General features: G+C 43.1%; 1 protein-coding gene across 1 annotated transcript in view; it reads left to right on the forward strand.

Annotated features, from left to right (window-relative positions):
• Positions 1-22,167, forward strand: part of Atxn10 (ataxin 10) — a 132,093-nt gene that overhangs the window by 104,003 nt on the left and 5,923 nt on the right. Inside the window, exon 10 of the mRNA XM_028788760.1 lies at positions 4,605-4,668. Coding sequence (XP_028644593.1) covers positions 4,605-4,668 — 64 coding nt within the window. The remainder of the gene's footprint in view (positions 1-4,604; positions 4,669-22,167) is intronic.

Below are 22,167 nucleotides of genomic sequence, written 5' to 3' on the forward strand. Positions count from 1 at the left end.
AGAGAGAGAGAGAGAGAGAGAGAGAGAGAGAGAGAGAGAGAGAGAGAGAGAATATATAACTGTTCCTCATAGATGGGCTCCCTAGTGGGCTATCCAGTGCCAAGTGGTCAGCCCTAAAATTATGTACATATAAGTGACGCTAAGTAGATTCAGCAGGTTGTATGTATATGTTTATTGTGAGTGTGGTGTGTGTAATAATAAGTAAAGACGGAGAGGCCGTGAACTTTAGACTGAGCAGGACAGGAGTGGGGTGGGACATAGATTGAGGAAGAAAGGGGAAATGTGTGACAAGTTACAAAATCAAAACAAAACCAGATGACTCCTCAGTTAGCAATACCAGTCTTACGCTTTATTTATCTTTCTGCTGCTGCTGCTTCTGTCTCCTTGGCGAGCTTTGAAGAACTTCATACACGCTCCTCACAGTTTCCCTGAGCATCTCTGATCTTTAAAGATATCATCAGATTAACTTTTCCTACATCATTACTTGGGAGCACACAGTGTTTATATGTTTTTCCTGTTGCTATGATCTACCTAAACATTGTTACTGAAGAGTTCATGACAGACCTCTGATATAGCCTCTTTCAGTTTAGTGGTTTTCTGGGAATGAGAGAAACCGTACGTAGGGCTGAGCTGACATGGTGGGTTTCTCTGCAGACTGAGATGAATTTGAATATGTCAGCAAGATCATTACCTTGTCTGCATCGTGATCTATGCTATATTCTCCGTTTTTGAGGAGGCTGCCTGATCCGGATGCAGGATGCCTTGTGGAGACTATATTCAGTCTCATTCATGTTACAGGACTGGTGGTGGGGAGGATCTAAGTGGCTTGTAATTCCCCTGTACTGCTCTGTTCCTCAGTTTAGAAACAACACAACACTGGCTTCATACATTCATTGGTTAGATTTAACTTGTCCTATTCTGTTGTAGCAGCTGTATACAAAACATAGTTTCTTCCTTAAAGCATGGCGGTACCTATTGTGTGTGAATTAGTGTGACGCTGTTTATAAACAGGTTGTAGGAAGTTAAAGATGTATGTATACCCTGAATTCAGGAACAACCAGGTGAACAAAAGAGAGAGGAATTGTTATAGAGCCCTCATGCCTGGGAGGACCATGAATTGAGCTCAGTTTGAACAATACAGCAAAAATTGTCTGCAGAAACCAAACAAATAAAAATATCTAGCAAAGAATGAAAATTTCTACAATGCCATTATAAAGCATGAAATTCTTAGGAATAAGGTATATAAATATATTAAGATCTATATATGAAATTCTTAGAAATAAAAAACATAAGCCGGGCGGTGGTGGCGCACGCCTTTAATCCCAGCACTTGGGAGGCAGAGGCAGGCGGATTTCTGAGTTCGAGAGTTCAAGGCTAGCCTGGTCTACAGAGTGAGTTCCAGGACAGCCGGGGCTACACAGAGAAACCCTGTCTCGAAAAAACCAAAAAAAAAAAAAAAAAAAAGAAATAAAAAACATGTATTTCTTATATATATACATATATTTCATATATAATATGTATGACCTGAAAAGCATAAAAAGTTACCAAGAGAAGCTGAGATTTAAAGAAAAACTCAACTTTGTAAGAATGTCATTTTTTTTCCAAGATGTTATGTGGCAGTTTCTTAGACTATACCAGTCTAAATCTCATAATTTGTTTGTTTGTTTTTAAGTACATCTTTCTGTGTTGAAGTGCTATATGTGACCTTTATTTGGAAATAGTCATTGCAGATGCCCTAACTCATGTGACTAGTGTCTTTATACAAAGGAGCACTTTGGACACAGTCCACAGGTATAGGCCAAACATCATGTGAAAGTCAAAGCAGAGATCTGCAAGCCAAAAAGGACCCTCCAGTGGCCCAGAGAAGCCTGCAGCAGATTCTCTTCTACCATGTTTAATAGAAAGGCAACAGCAACCAAAACATGCTGCTGACCACTTTCCCTTCAACTCCTTGCCACCAAAACAGAGAGAATGGACGGCTGTATGTCAGCCATTGGTTCTGTGCTGCTGTGTTTATAGCCGCACTGTCAGATGAGTGCAGCAGCCAAGGCAATTCTGAGAAATCACAAACAAAGCAATGTCCACCACCAGGCCTGGCTAAAATTTGGAATCTGTCTGTCTGTCTGTCTGTCTGTCTGTCTGTCTGTCTGTAGTGTTGGGGATAGAACCAGGGACCTGAAGTTCGCTAGGGAAGTGCTGTACAGCCCCAGCACTGGTTCTTCTTTTTGGCATGAGATTGTGGTCTGTGAGTCTGCTCTAAGATCTGTGTTATGAATGCTCTTTTACTAAACACTGAGGTCTGATGGGCAAACTTCTGCCACTCCTTAGTATTGTGTACTCTTTCAGTATCCAACCCGTCAGGCTAACCAGCCCTGTCTGTGTTCCTAAAGGTGCTTGCTCTCTCTTAGGGCCTGTATGCTTTGCAGTCTTCCTCCAGCATCACTTGGCTCCCGTGGGACAGAAAGGAAACAGATAACCAGTTAACTATCCTCTGTCTGGTTTCCAGGGCCCCTGATGTTTGTTGAAGCCAGGCTTACTGTCTAGTAGGGCAGCATTCTCATGTAAAAAGAAAGTGTTGACTGAGCTTGGCTCCCCCAGAGAACTACAACCGGTGACTCATTTATTAGGGGTTTACAATCAGTTCCTAACATGTTAGGTAAAGAAACAAACAACTTCCTTTTTTATGGAGTGCTAACAGAAGAAAACTCGTTAATTTCCTAATTGTTCTCCCTGGTCCCAGATAGTCACTCTATACATGTAACTGGAGCAATAAACCTGCGCTCTGTAATAACTAATTTTGTTGTCAGGCCTCTTGGAGAGGTGTTACATTTATGTCTTCTGGCCCAGTGAGCTTTCCCCCGTGTTCATTCTTAAGTCTATAATTATGTATTTGTTGTCTGTGTCTAGAATAGTCCGTGTACATTGAAAATAGTCCATGGGTCCATAAAAAGTTTCCTGTAACCTTCTGTAATGCAGCCCTGTGAGTGAGATGTTTACCTAGGAGCCCACAGCTTCAGTGGAGCCATGATGTTTAATAAATCTTTAATTTACCTGTACAGCTTGCTTAAATTTCAGTATTTATCATGTGATTTCACTTCTTTTTTGTTTGTTTGTTTGTTTGTTTTGTTTTGTTTTGTTTTTCAAGACAGGGTTTCTCTGTATAGCCCTGGCTGTCCTGGAACTCACTCTGTAGACCAGGCTAGCCTCAAACTCTTGAACTCAGAAATCCGCCTGCCTCTGCCTCCCAAGTGCTGGGGTTAAAGGCTTGTGCCACCACTGTCCCTGGTGTGATTTCACTTCTATAGAAGAAATCTTGCCCACTTGATAGACCTTAGAATTTTACTTTTTTTCCTTTAAGTTTTTTGGGGGGGTTTTTCTTTTTTTTTTCTTTTTTTTTTTTTTTTTTACTGAAGAAATTTTTTATTCTTCTCTCACTGTCAAAAAGTTGGTAGCTTAGCCCCATGCAGAAGGAAAGTCCGTATTTGCCCTGTTGAAAGTACCCCTGCTTCCTTGGGCTTTCAGAAGTCCCCATTTCTTGCTGCAGTCAGCTAGCATCATAATCCTCAGCCACAATCTAGTCTGTTGTTCCTGTTTTCTTTGAAATAGAATTTTACATCCCCATTTTATTGATGAGAAGATTGAGTCTTCAAGGTTCCATAATGTGCCCAAAGTTGGGATCCTGGCCAGACTTCAACTCCAGCTTGTATTCACCCCTGGTCCCCTGCTGACACCCTACAGCCCCTGCTACTCACTGCAAGAGGGGCTTAGACTGTATTTTGTCAATTCTTTCTGAATTAGAATGCTAGTCCCTTGCAATTACATTACAAATCTGTAATATCCTACAGATATTTTCCTCAGTTTTCACTTATCTTTTCTTTTTTAATGTCAGTCGTTAAAACCTTTTCTCTCTTGTTTCTGGACACGAGTCCTGGTTAGAGAAGCTTTTCCTTAGAACATGGCCTCGTCTCTCTTTTGATAGCATTTCTTTATCCTTAAAACTCTGGTAAGGTGTTTATCCTTAAAAGGCAACATTCATGCGCAGTCTGCTTCTGCTCTTTTCAAATATGGCTGCCGAAATGCCCTAACTGTCGTGAGGAAGGGAGAGCGAAAAGAATAAAGTTGTCTCTGTGCTCGCATGTCTGCGTTACTCTTTTTGTGTGGTGTGTGCACAAGTGTGGGTCTGTGTGTGGAGACCAGAGGGCAGCTTCCAGTGTTACTCCTTGGTGAACCCATCCACCTTGTTTCTAAGACAGGGTCTCATGGATATGAAGCTCACTCTTTAGGCTAGGCTGACCTTTGTAGCCTTCTGCTCTTGTGCTGGGATTGCAAGTGTGCACCTCTGTGTCTGTCCTCTGTGTGTGTATGTGTGTGTGTTTGCCTTTTTTTTTTTTTTTAATGAGTTCTAGGGATCAAACTCAGGTCTTTACTGTTGTAAAGCATGCATTTTACTGACTGAGCCATCTATCCAATCCCTGTATATCTGCTTTTATATATTTCTGGGTTGTTGACAGGTGAAACAGTATTATAATAATCAGGAAATTAGGGAGGAGAAAGGAGTCTCTATTCAGTGATGCTGACCTGGTTGTCTGTCTTCTCTCCGTTAGGTGAATGAACTGGATGGCATTCCTCTGATCCTGGACAGCAGCAACATCGATGACAACAACCCCTGTATCCTTGCACATGACCCATAACCAGGTGCTATAACCTGGCTTGTCCCGGGCTCGGAGTTGGTTCAGTATATAAGATGGCTAGCTCACAGTATAATGAGCTGGTGTTCAAGGTAACAGGGACATCTGAAGACATCATGTGGCTAAGATGTGTGACAAAGACAGCTCATCTTCCAAAGTATGTGTTTGCTCCTTAGAATAAGCATACGACATTTGATTGTTTTTGAGGTAAAGATCTTAAACTGTCAGTTAGCACTACTTTAACAAAGGTTTGACCACAGAAGCAGGAGGAGCATTCTGTACCTTAGCAGTAAGAAACGTTCTGTGCCCATTAGTTTTCCTTATTAAAGACTGTCCTGCAGCCCCCTGCTGCTGACGTGTGATCTCTGCCCCTTGAGTTGTTTGTCCTCCCTGGCTAGTGTTCTTCATGAGACCTTGATTATTTCCTTCAGTGTCATGATGCCAAATAAAATAGTTTAGTACAATAATTAGTCAGGGACCAGGCGCAACCTCTTTAGATTTGAAATGAAATTTATTTAATTATAAGAACTTACATGGTGAGCTAAATTCTGTCCTGACCTTTGCTCTGAGCCCTGCATGGCCTTGTGCTTTTGTGTTTGTAAGAGGAGCCCTTATGAAGCTGAAAGTGGAGAGAGTAAGGCCTGGTTAGACAGTGAGGAGCCCCGCCTAGGATGGGAAGAGGTGGTGTAGCTGGGAGAATCTACTCTTGGCGGCTTCAGAGGAAGTAAACAGAAATGCTTTACGTTTGTGCTAAAGATGCTGCCATTTGCCTGATTTACAATATAGAAATCTCATTTTAAAGAGCACAGTAGTTCATGGAATCAGGAAAAGCCAAACCAAGAGCTTCAGAAGACTCTCCTTCACACCAAGTTGACACACTGTGTGCATTGTCTTCAGGCACTGCATAGTCTGCAGAGTAGAATGAATGGTGTTTTAGCTCAAAGAAAAAGGAAGGTCAGAAGAAGAGTGTTTGCCTTGGTGGGGGCAGTAGAAGTTGCAGATGTCTTTCCCAATGAGAGAGCCCTGTCATCCTGGCATGGCCTCTACCAACGGTTTACCGAGCTGAGAGTGGAGAAGGGTTTTCTGGTACTTGCATTTAACAAAGACAAAGGGGAGCTTTGCAGTATGCTTGCGGTGGCGGGGGAGGGGGGGGCCTGCACACATCGATCACCAAGGCTAATCCTTACTGTGTGTTTCCACACGGTCTTACTGTATTCTCACAACACGTGAAGCAGATGCTCCACTGTCCCATTCGCTAGCCCCGAGGTTATGGATGGCTTTGGATTGAGCTGTGTTCATCACTGCCATTGGACACACAGTATGTGGACAGCAGGTGGACATACAAACTTTAGGACTCACAAATGCGAGAAAACCTGTCAGACTTGTCTTTCTGAAACTGACAATCTGTTTAATATGACTGTCTCTCCATTTACATCTTTTTTTCTTGCAGAAAGCCTGATTTCCTTATAACTGAAAATTCATACACACACACACACACACAGAGTACAGTCTCTTTATTGTTTCTCTTGATGGACATGTAGGCTGGCCCCATCATGTAGCTATTGTGAGCAGTGCAATTAAGTGAAGTTCCTTTTGCTCACCTTGTAGCTGCCTAGTTCTCTGAGTGCCATTCTCAGTGGGGTGAGACAGAAACTCAGTATCCTTTGTGTGTGTGCGTGTGAGTATGTGTGCGTCTGATGGGCACAAGTGTTAAACATTTTTTTATATGTTTATTGGCCCTTCATACTTTACCTTTGAGGATTGTCTGTTCACTTCATTAGCTCATTAAACCGGGTTGTTTGGTGTTTAGTTTTCAGAGTTATTTGTATATTTTAGATATTGATCCTGTGAGATGTATACCTAGCAAAGATGCCTCTCACATTGGCAGGCCATTTCTACACTTGATGAATTATTTCCTTTGCTGGTCATATGCTTTTACTTTCGTGAACTCTTGCTTGTTAACTATTGACACTGTTTCCTGAACAATTGGAGCACAGGACAGAATCTTCCAATCTCTAGCCTCATTCCTCTTCTTCAGTAGTCCAGGACCACTAAGACCCTTGCCATACTCTGGCTGTGACGTGTTCTGTTCTGTATTTGGAACCTCATAAAGTATGTTTCTTGGGCCAACAAAGTGGATCAGCATATAAGGGTGCTTGCTGCCAGTCTTGATCAACACCACAACTTGTCCTCTGACCTCCACATATACCGTGGCACATATGCAAATGCACACACTTAAGGATTAAAAAAATAAATAATGAAGAATTGATTCTTCTTATACAATGTCAGTATTTGTTTAGCTCTGTGCACATGCTTAGCATGTTTCCTGTCCTTACTCACATCTGCCCATCTACCTGGCATTCTCCTTCTGCTCTTTTTAGAATTTCCCTTAATATGGCTCTGTCGTTGGAGGTCGATCTAAGTCTGTTTGAAAATGCTTTTCTTGGGCTGGTGAGATGGCTCACAGTGTGTAAAGGTGCTTGCCCTGCAAGGCTAGTAATGTGGGTTTGATGCCAGAGCCCATGGACAAGTGGAAGGAGAGAGAGCTGGCCTGCAGAGCTGCCCTCTGACCTCCCATGCACGTCCTTACACAGATGCATGCCCAGCATTGGTTTGGGGAATCAAACTTCTGTCCTATGGAAGAACAGCAAGGTTTCTTACCTACTAAGCCATCTCACCAGACCCATGGTTTGATGTTTTACCAGAATTAATCATGCCCTGGGTATACTGCCTATTTTGGCATCTCTGTTTTTCTCTTCCTGCTTCCTTCTTTAAGTGGCTCTGTTGCTGTCTTTTCTATAACTCAAATGTGTAGATGTGCCTGGGCTTCCTGGTGCCTAGAACTCCCTTCTCCTGTCTGTGGCAGTGCTTATTGAATGTCTTTTACAGATCTGACATTGGTCCAGGCCTCAGGCAAGACTGGGTGAGCTCTGTGAGGGTTGTTGATGCTGTCTAACAAAGATGGGAAGTGGCGTGGCTCAGGCTGTATCAGTGCTGTGCTGAGTGTTTCCACTGCTGTCTGTAAACACTTCAGGGTAAATGTTGTGCTAATCAACGACTCCCCTTCCACATTCCTAAGTTAACAGGTCCAAATTAAATTGAAAACTGACCAGTCTGCCCGATCAGAGACCAGTCTGCCCGATCAGAGACCAGTCTGCCCGATCAGAGACCAGTCTGCCCGATCAGAGACCAGTCTGCCCGATCAGAGACAGCACTCTCACTTAGAAGCCCCACCGTCATTCATAAACCTCTTTTACATTTATTTACTGATTTACTTGCTTATTTGCTCGTTTGTTTGGGTTTTTCAAGACAGAACTTCTCTTTGTAGCCCTGGCTGTCCTGGAACTTGCTCTGTAGACCAGGCTGGCCTCGAACTCAGAGCTCCACCTGCCTCTGCCTCCTGAGCACTGAGATTAAAGGCGTGTGCCACTGCTGCCTGCCTGAGCTTCCTTTCGATTCTTCCTATGTAAGTCTTACCATTATTTGATTCTTGCACTTATTTTTATTAATTAGGAGGCAGACCAAGAGAAAATCAGAGTGACCAAGAAAAAAAATTTCCCAAGGGTTCTTCAATTGTTAGTGAATCTTTATCCTAGGTTTGTCAATAATTTTGAATGTTTGACTTAACCCATTTCTTTTAGGCACCCTAGCCAAGTTTTTAATCCAGGTTTAGATACCTCCCTCTCCCCTTCTGCATTCCTCTTCTTCTGTGCCTCCTCCTCCCCTCACAAAGACCTCCCCCCATCTCTTTTTTTGTGCAGTGTTTCTGTCTGAGAGGGGCAGGAGTTGCTATTTGCGTGTGCACCACCATTTTCTTCCCCCGATAAACCAGCTGTATAGTGTCCTTGAGTGTTTTCTAAGTATTATGGTGGGGCCTGAAATGATTGCAGATGTCCGCTCTCTTCCATGAGAAATCAGTAGACATCACTGTAAAGACCCCTGCCTCCTTGGTCACCTGCAGACGGGAAGATCAGGCTGGCATGACAGAGCTGGGTTGGGGTTGGGGTTAGGCTGAGGCAGGAAGGTTTTTGTTCTCTTTGGAAGCAGCTTATACAACCAACAGGGATTTCCACTGCCAGGGGAAAGCCGTGGCTCAGAGGGGAGCCTAACCCTGCAGGGCTGCACTGGGGTACTACTCCTGGGTCAGAGATGTGAGCCCAGCCAGCTCCCAGCTGTTGATCGCCCCCACCCCGTCTTGGGTCACCCACAGTAATGACAGAGTAACTGGTGCCATCGGAAAATTCCAGCTCCACTACCGCAGAGTCAATTTCTCATTTGTCAGTTTATTGTGGCAAGTGGGATTTTTTTTGTTGTTGTTCCCAAATAGAAACAGCTGAACTTTATTTGAAATGTTTTTCTTTTCGTTCTTTTTTGATCTATGTTTTGATCGGTAGTCCTTGATGTGGGTTTTTTTTTTTCATACATTGTTTTTATTGGGGGGATTGGCTGGGGACAGGGATAGAATGAGAGCCTAAGCTGGGTTGTTATGTGTATGCTATGATCCCCCCCCCATCTCCATATCTAAATCCCTCCCCCTGTATTGAAAGACTACATTTGTGTGTGTGTGTGTGTATGTGTGTATGTGTGTATACACACACACACATACACACAGTTCACTTCCATGGAGAACTGTAAGTCTTTGTAGAAGTAATAGCATGTAGTCCTGTGCTGAGGAAACATGGCACAGCAGCAGGTGTGTATGCTCCAGATCCAAACAGACCTGGACTTGCTTTCTGTCACTTCTTCACACCCAGGCCCCTTACTAAGTCTGTGAGTCCCTACTGCTCCCTCCCAGGTAATAGAGACTGAAATATCATCGTGTTTATAAAGCATCCTGAATAACCCCTCATAGCTTCTTAATAAGTAAGCGTTCCTTTGTATGTATCTTATTATGTCTCTTAGTCTGTGTGAGAAAGGCAAACTTACTTCTGCAGTTGCTGTAATCAGTGCTAACACTCCAGACTGACATCCAGAGCAAAACAGAGAGTGCAGAAATACTGCCAGGACCCTTCATTCACAGGGAAGAGGTCCCCGATAATGGAGAGGGAGGTAGGGGCTGCAGAGTGCCCTAGGTCTCTCCTTCACCATTCAGTAGTGTTAATTCAAGAGGAGTCATCACTGTGAACGGGAGGACTGCAGAGCTCCTAGAAGGAGTCATGGGAGGTATGATTGCTATACCAAGGGAGAGGGTTTCCTAAACAAGGTACTACACTCCCAGTCGGGAGCACTCACTATTAGAGAAATGCTGAGAACATTATTTGCCTTATTGACTTTGGACTGATGTAATACAGCAAATATTCTATAAAACAGCTTTTTAAAAAGGTAATTCAGTTTTCAAAAACAGGCAAAAGACTTGGCATGACACTTAAGAAGGGTGGAGAGAGAGATCCAATGCCCATTAAAGAGAGCTCTACAGTAAGAAGCCTCTGTCCACAGTCCTATCACAGTGTCTGACCAAGCAGCTGATACCAGGGTCGTTTGTGTGGTAGCCTGAGCTCTACTGCATTGTTGTGGGGTAGAAGGTGTCAGCATTGGCCAACACTGATGGACACACACCTTCCCTGTGAGCCAGCAGTGTACGTCTGGGTGGCTCTCCAGTATGTGCATGTGCCTGTTAGCAGATGTGTGCTGGAACTGTCACAGCAGTAGTATTCCTATGTACTCTCAGGTTGTAGTAAACTAGGTGTTCATCGATAGTTAAATAAAAAACAAAACAAGAAGCCACTGCTTGCACCTGTCATGGAACACAGTAAAGGAGAAGAGACGGCTCTGTGCGAGGGATTGATACTTTCATTAGCATAATGCTAAGCCATAGAAACTGGGTAAAAAAGCACCTGTGCTATATGATTCCTCTGGTAGTAGGCAGAAGAGTGGTTGTAGATGCCACAGACATGAATGTGTTAGAAGGCCACATGGGACTTGTAAGGTACGAGCCATGTTGTAAACTTTACTGAGGAGTCTATAGAGGCACCCATATGAACAAAGTGGTCAGTGTGCACATTGCAGGTGCTAGTCTCTTGCACCTCATCCGAAAACATTTGAATCATTCACTGAGTGTTTTCCATTTGCCACATCTGCCTATCCATTGTCTTGCACAGTTTGCTTAAGAGTTGGGAATGATTGATTTTACAGATCAGGAACTGGAAGCTGGAAAGTTGAGGTTGCAATCAGAACTTCCCACATCATGTGTGTTGGGACCAGGGCAAGCCTGGGTCTGTCTGACTCCATGGCTAAATCTTTTGTCCTAATTAGAAAGTCTAGATTCCCAGGGAGAGCCCTCTCTTGGCTTGGATGCTGTGCTTCTTTCAACAGTGTTTTCTTGAAGAAGAGATGGGTGCCACTGTGCCAAGTTAACCCTGGTGACAGCATGCAGTACATATTAATCACTTGGTAAGACTAGCTGTGCTGTCTGATCCAGAGCAATGCGGTCAGCAACTAAGTGCTAGTTGGGAGCCACCTTAGGGTGTACTTCCAGCCCCATCACCTTTAAGACTTGACTTGTATAGGTCTTCTTTCTCCTCCAGGAATGGCTCCATGACCACCCTCCACCAGGTCAAGTGCCTCAGTTTGCTGTCATGGTCCCTAAACAGCTCACATAAAGCACCTTCATCAGTTGACCTTTCCTGCTAGAAAACCCATCCTAGGTGTCTTTGTGGTCCTGTATCCCTCATCCTGGGGTCCCTGCACCCCGGGCACTGTGACCAAAATGTGTTTCTCAGCAGCTTTCTGTTTGTAGAGCTGAACTAATGTGTGAGAGGAGCCTTTTAACAGTGAGGAAGCTTCTGTGCACAGGGATGGTTTCTGCAGAACTTGGCAGTTTTTAACTAGTCTTTTGTGCATTTTGGAACCCTGCTTTGGGAAACTGGAACCATAGTACCGTTTATTTAAGTTTCTTCCTCATGGCTGTGATGAAATGCCTGGCAAAAGCAACTGAAGAGAGAAGGTATTCTTTTAGCTCACAGTTCAAAGAGCAGTCTGAAGTCTGAGCTTGAAACAGCGGTCACATTGCACCCAGTCAGCAAGCAGAAAGCCGTGTGTGCTTCTGCTCAGCTTCCTTTCTGAACTTAGTCTGCATTCTGGCCTGGGACTGAAGCCGTCTACTCCAACTAACCTAATCAAGGCAGTCCCTTCCTGGCACACATCAGGACCAGTCTCCCACGTGATTGCAGATTTTGTCAAGGTGACAATTAGCCCTAACTACTGAAGCCCTACCTTGGTAAATGTGAAAATTCAAATAAACACTGGAATGCTTTTTTCTATTGTGGGTCTTCATGAGGAACCCAGCTAGTAACAGTGACCAGACAGCATCAGGGAGAAGCAATTGAAGGGAAAGTCCACAGGCTAGGTTTGTAAAGGCTGTCCACAGAATCCTGCAGCAGGGAGCTGTGGACTTGTTCACCAGTGAGTTCACATGCATGTTTCACTGTACCCAGCCTCAGGGGACATCTCCAGGGACACTGCTAATGACTGGGAAATCTTGTGGCTAGAGTGCGTGTTTCCTGCTCTGGAGAGGCACTCTGACGGCTGTTTGTTTGCCATGAGTAGGGAAGCAGCCGACCAGCACACAGTCCCTGTTCCACTGTTGAACTGGCAGTAAAACCCAGAATCTTAATACTGCTGCTTTTCTTTAAACCTCTACATTTTTTTTTCACAAATCAGTTTTTATTAAAGGCATAATGTCTCACTGGGCATGGTGGTACAGCTCTTGGGGGGCAAAGGCATGTAGATCTCCGTGCATTTGAGGCTGACCTGGTCTACAGTGTGAGTTCCAGATCAGTCAGTGCCATATACAAACAAAAAAGTGTAAATTCTCTTTCCCTCACCTACTGTGAAGAGATAATATATAAATCAAACTTTTCTGTCTACCAAAAGCTCGTGATTGCTCACGCAGAAGGTGAGAACACCTTCTGGAAAGCAGAGGATCCTTATGGGAGGACAATGAGCAAAAACTGGGCCTCTGTCTGGGAATGCCTCTGCCTGCAGACCCGCTTGACAAGGTTGCAGGTTACTGCCATGTAAATGGAATGTAAGCATTGTATTGTATAGCGCTCCTGTTGGTCTGCCACTGGTACCCAGAACAGAAACCTAGAATCCAGACATGGAAACGCTGATGTGTGTGCTCTTTCAGATTGTTTTAGCAAATGACCAAACTCATGTAACATGAGTCCAGACAGCCAGTGTAGTGTTCCTCCGCTGTGTTCGTCCAGATTTTACCTTTCTGTGTGGAGCCCTTATTTGCACCACTCAAGTCACTCAAAAGGATTTCATAGTATGCAAACTGTGCATCCTGGCTTGTCTTTAAAGTGCCAGTGAGTGTTATGCATAGAGGCACAATGGGTGCATTACTGCTTTGCCTGCCAACCCTTTCTCTGGGAGGCAGGAGTGAAACAAGCCGTATCTGGCTTCTGACTGAAGGATTTCCAGGCTGAGTCTCACTTCTGTCAAACGCCAGTCTGTCAGTTATTTGGGAGCATGCTCAGTATATAGATGACTGCTTCTCACCTTCCTCTCACCTGCCCAGGTGTGGTGATGGTCTAGGACACAATTCTGTTGGTGGAGGAAGCCTTGTGAGAGTGATGTAGAAGCCACTTGCTTGGATGTCTTGTATCCACCAAGTGCAAAGCTGTCTGGCTTTTGATACTATGTGACTCCTACTTTTATTCCTAAAAATTACCTAGAAGCCCATGCCTAAGGAATTTCACCTTAGTTATCTTCTAGAGCATTTTAAATTTAGAACCAACAAGGTTTTTTTTTAGGCCTGCAAGATGGCTCACAAAGATAATTGCCACCAAGTCTAGTGATATGAAATTCATCCCTGGGACCAACATGGTAGAAGAAAACCAACACCTACAGGCTGTCCTCTGACTTCTGTGTACACATATGCATAGACACATAAAATAAATGTTCTGTACTGTTTTTTGAGACAGATTCTCACTACATCATCCTTGGGATCAGGAACTTTTATGTGGGGCAGTCTGGCATCAAACTCACACACAGATGTGCCTACATCTGCCTCTTAAGTTCTGGAACTAAAGGCTTCTGTCACCACACCTGGCTAACAAATGTTTTGGTTTTGTTTTATTTTTAAGAACCCTTTTCTAAATTATATAGTGAGTATCCTGATACATATGTGCACATCTCCCAGTTTCTCTACAGTGCAAAGAGCATAGTGTAGTAGAGAAAGTTTAAGTCTCAGCTTTGTACTTTAGAACTTTTATAGCCAACGTAACAAAAGTAGCCAGGCTGAAATGCCCCATACAATGGCTGCCTTCAGTCACTGCCTCTGAAGAGCTGCTCTCTGGTTCCTGTGTGATATGGTTTCCTACACCTTTCTCCACTTGGCTTCACAAAGGCAGTGTCGCAGGTGCTGCCAGCCCACTGAAGCAGCCTGGCCAGCTCCCTTATTCGTAGTCAGCCCCATAGTCAGCCCCTCGTAGTCAGCCCCTCGTAGTCAGCCTTCAGACAAGCTGCAGAATCAGAGCAAGAAGGGCATAGATGGATGGATGCTGTACAGAGAAGTTCCCAGCAGGCTTTACCTCAGAAGAGCAGTAATACCTAGGTATCAGTTTTCCTAAGAGTTACTACTTGTGTTCTCTTTTTGCATTAGCTTCCTGTATTTCAAACAAAGCTGACTGAATATGTTTAGGAAATGAATAACATTAAAATTGCTATTCTCAGATACCATTGCCATGAGTAATATCTATTTAGTAAGACACTTCAGAGATTGGGTAGCTGATTGCCATAGAGAAACACGTTCTAGGTAACCCTGAGCAACTGCCAGGATATTTTGTCTAAACTGACTTTAGCAGGAACAGGGGGCTCTGAACAACACATTGATAAACCATGGCCATTCAAAACTGTTAACTAGTAACTTCCTGCCATTTTATTTTTAAGGTCATCATTCTTAACAGGAAGTGTTGCACTCTCTGAACGATTGTTTTTCTAGGGCCAATGCATTAAAAGAGAAAAATCTGTTTTGTTTGATCCTGTGAAGGGTTGAACATTCTCCTGGATTTAATTAAGCTGGCATTCATTAATTCCTTATGACCAAATTACGGAACCCAAGGCCTTAGACCTCTGAGTTGGGGAAGAAAGATAGGCAGAAAACATACAGGGTATGGGAGATAGACCAAGCTGACCAATAGAGCTAGAGCGTGGCAGCAGAGGAGAGGGACTGAGAGGATAAATGAAATAATGGCTGAAAACTTCCCATGGTTGATGAGAAAGACAAGAACATCTAAGAAACTCATTAGCCTTTTCAATATAAAATCTTTGCAATTCAGGCATGAGGGCCTGAGCTTGGATCCCCAGACCCATGGAAAAAGGCAGTTGCCTATAATTCCTTTACTGGGAGACAGAGACCAGAGGATTCCTGGGGCTTGCTAGCTGAATCTGCAAATTCCAGGTTCAGTAAGTTGGAGTGCCACAGAAGAAGGTGCCCTGTATTGACACTGGCTTCTGTGTGTACACACATGTGTACACACATAGAGCACACCCAAGCAGAAAGAACAATTTTCAGTAGATTCGTGCTTAGATTATTAATTATAATCACACTTTTAAAAAAACAACAGAGACTTTTAGAAGCAACAGGAGAAAAATACCTTGTCACCTATAAGAACAATCAACAAAAAATTATTTGAAATGTATTATCAGAAATCTTCAAAGTTGTTCTTGATGTACTCATTGTGGGCAGGGGGAGATTATAGCCCTACCATCCAAAAGTGCCTTGTCAGTCTTCAAAGCATGAGAAATTAAAATACTCCCAGAGAAATCGGCTAAAGGAAGTTTTTCCTCGTGCCTGACTTTGTGGACATGTAGTATGAAGTTGGAGGGCCCTGCTAGATGGAGCCTAGAAACCTGATGCTCTGGTTCACTTTCTATTGCTTGATCAAACTTCAGCCAAAAGCAGCATTGGGAGCAAACCTTATTTTGCTTATTCATGGCCCACTTTTGAAGGAAGCCCAGGCAGAAACTGAAGCAGAAGCTATGGGGAAAAACTTACTGGCTTGCTCCCCATTGCTTGCCCAACCGGGACTACCTGCCTAAGAATGGTACCTGCCCTCAGCTTTGTGGACCCTCCCACATCAGTCAAGAAAATGTCACACAGACTTACGCACAGGACAGTCTCATGGAGGCATCTCTCTTCCCACATGAGACTGGTTTGTGTTGAGTTGACCACAACAAACAAATAACCAGCACACTATGACGAAATTGATTGAAAATGGTAAATCTTTCAAGTTTCAGAACCAGCATCATGACAGAGGTTTACAGTGCCACATTCTGTTTTCTATGTAATTTAAGATGCTAATACGCTTAAGAGAATTACCAGTGTATTGAGAACCATACAATGTGGAAGTATTTTTTTTTATCATTAACCAAATAATAGTAAAAATGAGTCAGTTGCACTTACAAAAGAGCAGCTTTTTTTAAAGTATATCACTTAACTTAGATAATTATAAATCAGTGTTTTTACTTTAGAATGTTAAAAATCATATCCACAAATCTAAAAAGGTTTAAAATATACACAAAAATGAAAAGGAATTCAAATTTTTCACCATAAAAAAATAAACTATACATGAAATAATGGCTAAGAAAGTCATAAACCTTACAGTAAACAGTAAAATGATATAAGTGAATTCTTCCTTATTCATAATTATGTAAATATGAATAGATTCTCCTGTCACAAGAGTATTTATCTCAATAGGTAAAATGTGATCCAGTTATGCTGTCAATAAGAGCCTGTTTAGATTCAGAGACAAAACCAGTTAGAAGCGTGGATAAGAGATGAGTAACACATTAATGAGAGCGGTGTTGGCTTCCATCAGACAACATGTACTCAAAAGCCAAAGAGACTACAGAAGGCAGTGAAGAACAGGATACATTGTAACAGAAATTCAACACAGTAAGAAAATACACAAAATAGAAAGTGGCTGCACAGGTAAAGCCACTTGCCACCAAACTTGAAGACTCAAGTTTATTCCCTGAGACTCCTTTGGTATATGAAGAGACCCAACTCCAGCAAGTTGTCCTCTGGCCTCCACAAACACATACAGTGGCATGCATGTATCCACACACATGCTAAAATAAATATAAAAGGGCTTTAATTAAAAATATCACAAATGAATATAAATATATACCAAAAGCACATTAAAGTATGTGAATCAAAAACTGACATTTCTAAAGAAGAAAACCATTTTTTCTTAATAGTTGTCTATTTCAGTAACTGACTCTGAATAGTAGGTGGAACTGTTTGTCAGAAAGTGAGGAAGCACAGGGAATTTAAATGGCTTGCTACACCAGCTACATCTACAGCGTGTGCGGAATATAACGCATCCTTTATTTTCCCCAGATGCTTCCTGGAGCATTTTCCAGGGTAGACCCAATATCATAACATAAATTAACTCTCAGTAGATTTTAAAAGATAATTAACATACATAGCTTTCATAACTGCAAGAAGTCAGGTGACAGAAACCAAGTTGGTTCTTTAAGCTGGGCAATCTATATCTACACGGACTGTGAAAAAGGAGAAAAACTCAAATTACTAATGAAATGAGTTAGAGGCAGAACTACATACCACTGGTTCTGTAGAAGTAAGAATCATTAAAGATGCTGTGGTATTGTATGCCAACAATTTGGCTAACCCGAGTGGATAAATTTCTAGATACTGGAAGCTCTAAATTGCTAAGAAAGGGAGCTCTGAGTATGCCTGTACCTGGTAAGGAGCTTGGAAACCCAGGGACTCTCCTGGTGAGTTCCACATTCACAGAACTAATACTGGCCACTCTCAAACTTTTCCAAAACACTGAAGAAGGAGTAACAGTTCCTATTTCATTCCATGACAGCAGTGTCGCCTTATAAAGTAGTCTAGGTAGACACTATAAGAAAACTACAAACCCATATTTCTTGTGGATATTGAATAGAAATACTCAAGAAAATACTAGCAAACTGAATTCAACTGCATATTTAAAAAGTATTTATATACAACAGCCCAGCAGGGTTTGGTCCTGGAATTGAAGGATGGCTCAACCTAGATTGGTCATACTAGCAAACTACATTAACAGAACAAGTGAAAAAGATGTCTAATTCTCTCGATGCAGATAAGACATTTGACAGAATTCAGCACCTTTCATGTAAAAAACGTTCAGCAAACTAACATGCATTGTAGCTACCCCAACATAATAAAAGCTGTGTAAAAAGTTCATGGCAGGTATCCCATTCACTGCAGAAGACTGAACCTCTTTAAGATAAGGAACAAAGCAAGGATGGCTGTTTTCCCGCTTCTTATGGGACGTAGTAGTTGAGCTTCTAGCCAAAGTTACTAGGCAGAAAAGAATGAAGGGCATCCAAGTTGGAAAGGAAGAAGTGGACCAGTCTGTTCAGGTGATTAGCACACATAGAGAACACTCTTAAGGTTTCTAGACAATATTATTACAACTAATAAATGATTCTACAAAATACTAAAATATAGAATCCGTGCATTAAAAACAGTTGCATTTCTGTATACTAGTGAATCTTGTGAAAAAGAAGCTGTTCAGTTACTGTAGCATCATAAAATACTGAGAAATTACTTTAGCCAGCAGCTGGAAAGCTTATATAACAAAGATGTTCTTGAAAGGAAAGTAATGTGTGAGGAAATGGAAATGCGCCGTGTTCATTAACTGAAAGTCTTAATATTTCTGTCAGTGATTCCCAAATATTAGTGCATCTTTAGATCTAGTACAGTTCAGTGGGAAGACCTGTTCTGAAGTCCATAGGATCTTGGGGAACATCAGAAATACTGTGCTGGAGTCCTCATGCTTCCTAATTCTACAGCTGAGTCTAAGTTATGAAGATTAGCATAAAGAAAGACATATGAACTAGTACAGTAGAATTCAGGCCCAGAGATAAACCCTTGCGTATATGGTCACATAATTTTTGACACAGATGCCACAACTGTCCCATTGGGAATTTTCAGTATATTCAACAAATAGTGCACATAAAACACTCTTACAGTAATGGGGAAGCTGAACATCTGGGGCAGGAGGATCACTTGAACCCAGGACTTAGAGTTCATCCTGGATAGCATCATGAGACCCATTGCAGTAGAGGAGTTCAAGAAGAATGTTGGATGGGGCCCTTCCCAGTACCATACACAACACAGCTAAAGTCTGGATGCAGCCTCCGTGTCCATCCAGAGGATGAATAGGAAAGCTAAATAAGGTCTTTCGTGTCACAGGATATTGCGTGGCCTGAAAAAAGAAAACAGCTGTTACCACATGCTATGAACCTGAGTCTACAAAATAAGTCAGTTCCCAAAAGACAAGTGTTGTCTCTGCCTCCGTGTGAGAGGTGCTTAGAGTAGTTGAAATCAGAGAGATAGACAGTAGAAAGGTGTTTACTGACAGCTTGGGGGTGGGGAGAGAACAATTGCTGCTTAATGGGCTTAGAGTTTCAGACTTAGTGTATCAACAGTTATGGATAGAGTGGGCAAGATGCCTCAATGGGCAAGGTGCTTGCACAACAAGCACAAACACTCGGCCAGCCTACCTCACTTAAATGACGTACCTTAGATTCAGAGAGAGGTCCTGTCTCAAAATAAATAAGATTAGAAACCAATAGGCATCCAGTACCATCCCCTGACCCCCACATGTGCACACACATACACCACACACAGAGAGAATCGTAGAGATAGGTCTAACAATCGTATTTAATACCACTGAGCTGTGCACAGAGACGGAAAGATGGTGAATTTTGTCTGTAGTAAGAACTTGGAAGAACAGAACACAGCAGTCATACCTGTAATTCCCCCACAAGCACAAAATAGCTAGTACGAAGAGACATAATATCAAAAACCTTTAGAAATGGAGTATCACCACTACAACTTACACCTAACTGTAAAACAGTCTGAGGTGTTACTGGCTCTTGTTTTCATAGCCTAAATCTCTGTTGTAGGCTGCCCTTCCGTGCTTAGAGATGCGCCTCCCTGATGAGGAGCCAGGCCTGTGGGTTCCTATTCAGAGAGAGAGTCAGTGCAGCTCTCCAGCCACGGCCTCCTAATCCTGTGTTCAGACACCTTTCTGTCTCATCCATGTACGTCTTCAGGCTCACTCCACTTCTGACTGCTGATTTCCTGGAGGCTTTTGAGAGGCGAAGGGCCAGAAGCAACATATCAGCATGGCCATGTGACCCAGGAGCAGCCCCCAGCCTTCGCAGGATGGGATTTTCCTGGCTCGTCGCTGCCTGCTGTGTCTTGTCTTCTCTCAAATCCACCAGAAGCTTTTGCTGTTTGTGTTCTTAATTTAATCCTTCCTAGCTCAGAACTGTTTTTGACCCTTGGCTATACTTTATTAGTTCTGAAATGTCATTAGTGCTAGACCAACACTAATCTCCTATAATTTAGGTGGGATTACTTTTTCTACTTCGCTTTTGCATTTCATCTTTTAGTTTATTAGCTAGCTCTAAAAGTATTTTACAGAGACCATTGGACTGAATGCTAGCTGCAGGTTGCTATTGTCCTTTGGGTTTTTTTTTTTTTTTGCTTTGCTGTGTTTTTGTTGTTGTTGTTGTTGGTTTTGTTTTGTTGGTTTTTGTTTTTTTGTTTTTGTTTTTTATTATTACCTTTCCTGTTCTATGCAAATGCACTGACCATTCTGTTCTCGGCCTTGGCAAGTGAGTGAGAGACACTGAAGAGAATTCCTCTTACAAACCCTTGCCTGCACTTGGAAGTGGTAGTATTCTCTGAATGGATTCAGATAAAGCAACTTCTCTGATGTCTCTTCTATTCCAGAGTTCTGTGCATTTTATAAACATCTCTTCACCCAGCACAGGGCCGTGCTGTGTTCCTGCTCTGTCTGAGTTCTTCTTTCGGGCATTAGAGCTCAGTCATGACAGTTGCTGAGGATCTGGTTATAACTGAAGTCCTGGGCATTGTTTTCTTCAGAAGCCTAATACTCTCCCCATCTCTTCCCACAACAACAGGGATGCAGGTGGCTGTGCTTGTGTTGTGCATCTGCGTGCATTCCCTAACATCTCACAGCCCAAATCTGACCCAGGCTGAGCATGCTGTCTGTGGCTAAACAGTTAAATCACTTAAGGTCTGCATGTCTAAGGCCACAGCTCAGGTACAACAGGAGGCCTGCTGGTGAGCAACACGCTTCCAAGAGTGAGAGCACAGGGAGGAGACCACGCCCAGTGGGCTCCAGGGCACTGTTCGTCTGCCCTATTCAGTGCATATGCTGGACACTTCTCTGTGTGCTGCATGCAGCAGCCCCTTTAGTCTTAGAAGTGACGTCAGAGTGCTGCCCCAAACACAAATGGAACCAGTTGTGGCCCCAAAGCCCTTTGGTGTGGTCTGGGTTAGAAGTGGTATTGGTTGTTTCTGATCCTGAAACCTGTACTGTGATAGGGATGCCAGACTGTGCCTGCTTTGTACCACGCTCTGCTTTGAAGTGGGTAGTAGAAAGGATCCCAGAGTATGTAATGTACAAAATTAGTTTCAGTGCTCTCAGATCCTTCACCACCAAAACCCTGTGAAGACAAGGTACCTGCAAGTACAGCCCTTGCTGGCCGCAGACACATTTGGAGTGGGCTGTGCATATGACGACTGCCTGGCAGAGAAGAGAGCATGTCGTCTTCCCATGGCTTCACTGCCAGCTGGATGGGCCCACAGTGTGTTTTCTGTCTCATCTTGGATGCTGGATGGTGTGCATCTGGGATTGAAGGAGAAGGCCTGGAACCTAGCCAGGGTCCAGAGGGAGGGCGGTATGTGGCTTGGATCCCCACCCTGCCCACAGATGCTATCAGGAAGTGAGTGCTTTCATAAGGTGGGGAGATGTGTGGGCTTTGAGGAGGAACCCTTGAAATAGTATCTCACCTCATCTTTAAAGGTCACTCTAGGAAAAGTAAGTTGTGTGTTGTAAAGAGAGTGAATGTGGCCTTCCTTTCTTAAGTACCGGTGTGGGCTGTGCATGGAGGAGCAAGTCTCCTGTGACAGTGCTGTTCCAGCAGTTGAGAGCTCTGCAGTATCACACATCTCTGAAATTTCTTTCTGTCTCCTTTGTGGCTGGAGAGGACAGGAAAAGTGCCTAGCCCCTAAAGAGCAATTGTTCTGAGGTGTCTTTTCCTCTCTGTATAGGCAGAAGCTACCTGCTGTATAATAGCAAGTATTAAGAACACATTTTCCATATTCTTCATATTGCAACCTGTAATTCACAAATGTGGCGAATTTTTCTTTCCCACCCTCTTCTATTCATTTTCCCACTTTGCCACTTTTGGCATTGGCAGTGAGCCATTAATTAGTAAGTTGGCAGGTATGTTCACGTGACTTGAGCTGTGATTTGTTAGATAACATTAAGACAACCATGAAACAGCACTTGTAGCACTCACTGAAGCTTGGAACACAGATGTTCCCTTGTATTAAAATACAGAATGTAGAAGAACATTCACTACCAGATAGACTGACAGTTTAGAGGAGTGTTAGGGGCTGGTGTGGGTGGTTTGT

This window comes from Grammomys surdaster, unplaced genomic scaffold (genome assembly GCF_004785775.1).
Source record: "Grammomys surdaster isolate TR1022 unplaced genomic scaffold, NIH_TR_1.0 125767, whole genome shotgun sequence".
Lineage (NCBI taxonomy): Eukaryota > Metazoa > Chordata > Mammalia > Rodentia > Muridae > Grammomys > Grammomys surdaster.